Here is a 6,416-nt window from a genome sequence, read left to right as displayed (position 1 = left end):
TGAGTAATGTGTCCCTCTAACAGTCTCCATGTTCAACACACTTCAGCATCCAAGTGTGGTTCCATAAAGACCAAATAAATAATATAAAATACTAAAAACACCTAAATAATGCCTCATCTAATAAAATATAAATAAGGCAAATGGTTTTTTTTCTACTCTTGATTGATGATGTTATTTAGTTTGTTCAAAGTTCATTCAGTAACTTAAAGGCACTGGAAGGAAAATTGTTCATGTGTGTATGACACCCATGTGACAATTTTTCTAATTGAGCATAAACAGTAAAAAAAAAAAGACTTTGGTTTTCTCCATTTTGTGGCACTAAATGTCTCCTCTGATAATTCCATCAACATTATTGCTGATTTTATTTATGTTTTCACACTTGTCGGACTTAGCCCTGCATTTTTATGTTACCCAACAGCTGAGTTCAGCCTAGTTTGGTGCGTGTGTCCTCGCTATACAACAGGACCTGGAGCAGGATGGCCACGTCGATCAGGATCTGCACTGAACTGCAAACCCAGAACTGAGTCGGGCTTGCGTTCATCACAAAGTAGGTGGTCTTGAAGACGTCACCGGCCGCCCAAAGCAGCACCATCTTCACACTGGAACAAAGGAGAGGAAAGAGGAAGGTGTGATGATGTTCTACAGAGAAACAGTAAAGGGCAGCAAGTGTTATATTTGTTATAGTTCTTACTTATTATTTTGTTTTACTTTATTATGTTTATGTATTCTTTTATTAATTGTTGGTACATTTAACTGAACTGATGAAGAAAGAATATGTAAACAAATATAGAATATAGAATATGTTATATGTAAACAAACAACAAAAACAAAAAAAACATATTCCTTAGTAGAAATGTCCTATTAAAAAAGCAATACAATGCAGTTTAAATGACATAATTAACATGATTATATTATTATAACAGTATTTATCAGGTAGATTTTGAGGAGAATTTATAATCTTCTAATGAGGCTTTTTTAGTTAAATAATGTTTGTTTGGTATTTTTCAGTGAAATTGAAAGATACTCTATAAACATTAAGCATTAACTGGATGTAAATCTTACTGAGAATTGGTTTTATAGCATAATGGTAATGCTAATTCAGCAGAAATCTAATGGTGAATTTACTAGATTAAAATGTAATTTTATACATTTTTTTAACTGGTTGTTCTGTAAAGATAATTACAGTTTTGATGTATTTTTTACAGAATTATTCTGGCAACCACAGCTGACAGTTTTCTTTCCTTAAAAACAACTAGATTTTTTTTAAACAGTGTGGTTTCTAATAAAGAAATCCAATTTAAAAAAGTGCAGCAAAAGTAGCTGCTCCTTTTTTGCATCCATCTGCAAACATTTAACTGACTTTTAGAAGTTTTTTTCTGGTCTTCCTGTCATACAAGAAACAGCAGGCAGGCAGGCAATGAACTGATCAACTTCACCCTCCACTGACAATTGATCACACCAAGTTAGAAAAAGCGGAGGAAAAGACAAAGTGACATAGATTGCTTGTCTGAGAGACACAGAGACTGAGAAGAAACACCTTCCAGAGGACAGCAGTCATCTACCACGCTGGTAAACTGATGCCAACAAACACAAAACCCTGAAATAGGATGAAACTCATAAAAAGCATCAGACGGAGACTAAAAAGGAGACACTTCTACTTCTAAGACTGCTTCTTGTCCTCCATTCATCTCTTTCTATCATCTCATTATCATGCCCGAATTTATCTTTTATTTCCACCTTCTTTCCTTCTTCCTCGACTCATTTCCTGTCATGTTTCTTTAACTCTTACCCTTCAGAGTACAGTCCCCTACCTCCCCTACCTCCCACTCCACCTACTCTCTGCTCCCATAGGTATGAATATAATATGAGTTTATACTTTTTATTAGAGCTGACTGGGCCTGAGGACGAAGCAGGACCATCAGTCATCAGTGAGACATACTGTAAGGGTCGGATAGGGGTGAGGGAGATAGGAGAGGAGAGAGAGAGAGAAAGACTACAGAGGACGGCATTTATCTAGCATGTAGAAAGAGAGACAGGCTAAACCACCAGAGAGAAAGAGATAGATATGGGTGATGAGTGTGTATGGGGAGGGGGGGGGGGCAGCTTAATGACTATAGGGACAGCTGTCCTGAGCTATCCTTGAGCTCTCCTTGCAGAGTCATGTCAAACTCCCCAGCTCTCCCCTGGGCTCCCTTCAGGCCCCGACAAGGAACATTAGCAGCAAACATCTCTGCCGTGGCATTGAAATAGGGACATTATTATTCAACATATCTAAGAAATTACCAATTCTAGACAGTGGAAGTAGTATGAAAATGTGATTAACAACTCCAGACTGATGCAGGGTGCAAACAGAAGCTTTAGTACAGGATGCATAATGATCCAAACTGAACTCACACCTGTTTAGATGCACGGGATGGGCTAAACATCTGGATGCTTTCATACCCAATCATATCAGCTCTGACACATTCATTAATTGAGTTATTAATTGTCTAGTGGACTGTTTGTTCCTAAAGTCATACTGAAATTTAAATATGTTTGTTAAGTAATCACTACATATATCCTGTTGTTGTTTTCTTTTTATGAGCGGCTACTGACGTCACTCTGCTGCGCCGCTCAGATTGCCAAATCGTTTACGAATTATGGGCACTATTTTGCGGGACAGACAAGGAAAACGAAATAGCAATGTCCTCTTTGTTTTCTTTTTGATTATGGCATAAAATGTGCAGTCTTGAAGAAGAATATTAAAATGCAAATTGGATGATTGATTACTAATTTTATTTATGCGTCAAATAATGCAGCCATATTCTTAAAATGAAAAAGCATTTTTGCAAATGCATTTTAATTTTCAAATTTTACATTTCAAATTGAATTTTGGTATCTATTTGCTGGGGCATATTTTGAAAATTAAATCTCAAATGTCTTTTTCTTTTTCATTTTAATTAAGTGAAAGAATGAGCAGTCTTGAAGAAGAAAATTTAAATGCAAATAGGATGATTGATGATTCATTTTATTTATGAGTCAAATAATGCAGCCACATTCTTAAAATGAAAAAGCATTTTTGCAAATGCATTTTAATTTAAATATTGGTCACGATTCGCTTCCATAGACATCATAATACATTTGAGTTTGGTGTATTTTCCTGCTGCTTCTTCAATTTAGTGCTATCAAGGGGACAGGAATGTTTGGTCTTGACTAACAATGCAGATGATTTGATAGGTGCAATATAAGTGAGTGTGGGCACTAAAAATTGTTTGTAATGTCACCTCAGTTCCACACAGGCACTTTACCAGCAAGACACAGACTTCATTGCTATGTTACCCAGTGTCAGGATTTAAATCACAGGGTAACATTTGGACTGCTGGAATCACAGGACTACTTGTTGCTGTCAGTTTAGCCAACCTGGTGATTTGCAATCACCGCAACTGGACCCCTTGAGGAGAGACAGCTAATGCTAACTATACCCCCTCCTTTGTATAATGTGAGGTAAATACAACACTGCATGTGCAGGAGCTGCCATGACTCATCAGGTGTTGAAAGGCTAAAACAAATGACAAGTGATGATCAGTGAGAATCAGTGCTAATGATAGCAAGCTAGGCTGACTAATTGCACTGTCTGAGTTGAGCTATCACTCTGAGTGTCTGGTGTTAGTCTACTGCTGCCATGGACAATGAAGCTTAGATGCTGTTTACAGGATCATTTTATCCTTTTTTTGATGAAATTGTGTAAAATAGGTGCAATAACATTATAGTTTATATTTCCTTACACAATAAGTGATGATAATTCAGATTTCAGTTTAGAGCCTGACTGATATATCGGTCAACCGATATTATCAGCCAACATTGGCCTATCACAGATATATGGGTATAAGGGAATATGTTGTCTTATATGTGCCTTTTTAAAAAAGTTATATAAGAAGCATGTTATGTATACTTAATCATATTTCTTAATTCTAGTTTAATATACAGTACGCATATGTTTTTTTGTTGTTTGTTTTTTTAGCTAATTATAATGATTAAATTCTCAGCTGTGTTTACTGTTTCAGTGCACTGACGTAATTTTACACAATAAAGTTTGTTAAACTGTAAAATGACATTGGCAAATTGTATCTTAATTAACGATGGGCCGATGATAGTCAACAAGGGAAATATCGGATACCAATATTTGGCTGATATATCAGTGCATTCCTAATAGATATTGCTGTTGAACTGACCACTGAGTTGAAATAAATATACCTGTAGTTATGTCTCTCATTGTATTGGTTTGCCCTCTTAGGGATATAATGCGCAAAAATGGATTCTTTCAAATTGCTCAAACCTATGCGTTTTATTTTAAAAAGAGCGTGCGTCATTTTGGGCCTATTACAACTGACTTTTGGCTACAGTGGTCTTTCTTCATCAAAAGTTAGTCTTGCTTTGAACTGATTTAGTATTTCAGTCAAAAGCTGGAGCAGGTCTGCCCTGAATGTGAGAGAAAAAAAAAAACAAGACAGAGCCAGTCTTCTTCAGTCAACACACAGCTCCTTGCCTCTTTCTTTGGTCCAACTGATCCTCCCACTTCCAATTTAAGCACCCCAGGCTTTAGAAAGAGTCAGGCTATATCCACGTCTCTCAGGACTGACCACGGAGAGCTTGTTTAGAGCACATCTGAGTCTCACTGATGTGTTCTGCTCCCCTAACAATTTAGGCTTTCGGGGTAAACACTCCAGGGTTTGATTGAACGTCTCCAAAAATAAGTGTGCTAAAGAATTTAAAATCGTCATGCTTTTACTTCTCTCTCTTTATGCCTCCAGCACTCCTCAGGGGAAATACTTGCTTTTTGTTCGGCGGAACTTTCTCTTTTTTCCTCAGAGAGTACCTTCATTGAACCTCAGATTTCTTGATTCATCTCTCTCCCCATCTTTTCCTTTCACTGTGCCACCTTCCTCTTTTTTCTGTCGTCCCGCTCAGTTGTCATCTTTATTACCTCTGTCATTGACTTTATTCTGCTCCCCTCTTCTCTATTAAAGGGAATGAAGTTAGTGACTTTTATCAGCTACTACTGTGAACCACGATAAAGTCAAATAATAAAGCTGTATTTTACAGCATGGGGAGCTACAGCTGGTTGGAACTGAGATCCAGTAAAGAAGTTACATTTAAAAATTATTAAATACTATTTATTCTGTTACGGCTCTCCTTTTGTGTTTTAAGTTTGAGCAAACCTTCGAACATGGGGACAAATTAAATATCCGATCTATAATCATCTGTTTGGATCCAAATTCACAACCACATCAGTTTACTGTTTCATTGCACTGTTTAGAGTTAAACTCTAAAATATCATGCCTCCATCACATATCTTTATCACAAGGGTTTGATAACCACATTGCAAAAAAACTGCATTTTATATACATATTCTGTATAAGATTATTGGCCGATATATTGACATAATATTTTGGTCCCTATTATTGGTATCGGCGTCAGCCCCAAAAATCCAGTATCGGTTGGGCCATACTGGTGTCACTAACATTCAGTCTGTTTTTCTCCTTTAGACCTACAAACAGTAATGTAATAGTGAAGTCAAGGATGGACAATGTTATCCATCAAAACTCAAAACAAATGGCAGTTTCAACATAATGTCTATTCACAGGTTTCTGGACACTTCTATCTCTATTCACATTAAACAACACAGGAAGAATATGTCATGTAAAAAACAACAAAACTGACATACAACTTTATAGTAAAAACAAATGTCTCAATACGACAAATTCATGTAAGTTAGAAAATACTTTAGAAATCTTACTGTGTTTCCGACAAAAAAATAAAAATAATGAATGTGTTTCCATCCACTGACATTTTACAATTATCTAGTGTTGGTTCATCAAGACAAACAGCTAGCACTATTTTTCCAGTTGGGGCCATTAAACAATGAGATGATGTCATTAAGAGAGTGCCAGTCAGAACTTAAACTGTGAAAAAGAACATAGAAAAAATTATGAAAATTTGAAGAATGTTACAGTGTGGTCATCGCTCCATGCAGATCTTCATCTTCATCTTCTCTATTTTACGTCTCTTCAGTGGACATTTCTGTCACATGCTTTATGTGCATCATGATTTAATCATTAAATCTGTTTTAATTGCACTTTGTTGCATTTTTTGATTTAGTTCGCATATCAACTTTTCCACCTCAGCCAAGCATAAGAACTTTTTTGGTGATATTTCAAGATTTTCTGCATTTTTACTCTGGTTTTTTTCAGATGCAAATTGAAAATGCAAATTAAAAACAGGCACAGTAGATGGAAACACACCTCGTCACAGCGTGTCATCTCCCTCACATTAGATATTTGCTATTGCGAAATACAAAAATCTCTTGGCAAGATGCAACCCTCCGCTATATGTCCCTCTTCCGCTGTGTCCACCAAACCAACACATAGCAGACATGT

At 36.3% G+C, this 6,416-nt stretch overlaps 1 protein-coding gene across 1 annotated transcript in view; it reads right to left on the bottom strand.

Moving 5' to 3' along the window:
* Positions 1-244: 244 nt before the first annotated feature.
* The window catches only part of si:dkey-246g23.2 (solute carrier family 66 member 2), a 62,181-nt gene continuing 56,009 nt past the window's right edge, over positions 245-6,416 (bottom strand). Inside the window, exon 5 of the mRNA XM_062420267.1 lies at positions 245-599. Within this exon, the coding sequence (XP_062276251.1) occupies positions 425-599 (175 nt within the window). The 3' untranslated portion in view covers positions 245-424. The remainder of the gene's footprint in view (positions 600-6,416) is intronic.

Source organism: Scomber scombrus, chromosome 6 (genome assembly GCF_963691925.1).
Source record: "Scomber scombrus chromosome 6, fScoSco1.1, whole genome shotgun sequence".
NCBI lineage: Eukaryota > Metazoa > Chordata > Actinopteri > Scombriformes > Scombridae > Scomber > Scomber scombrus.
This window is presented reverse-complemented; position numbering and strand designations above follow the sequence as displayed.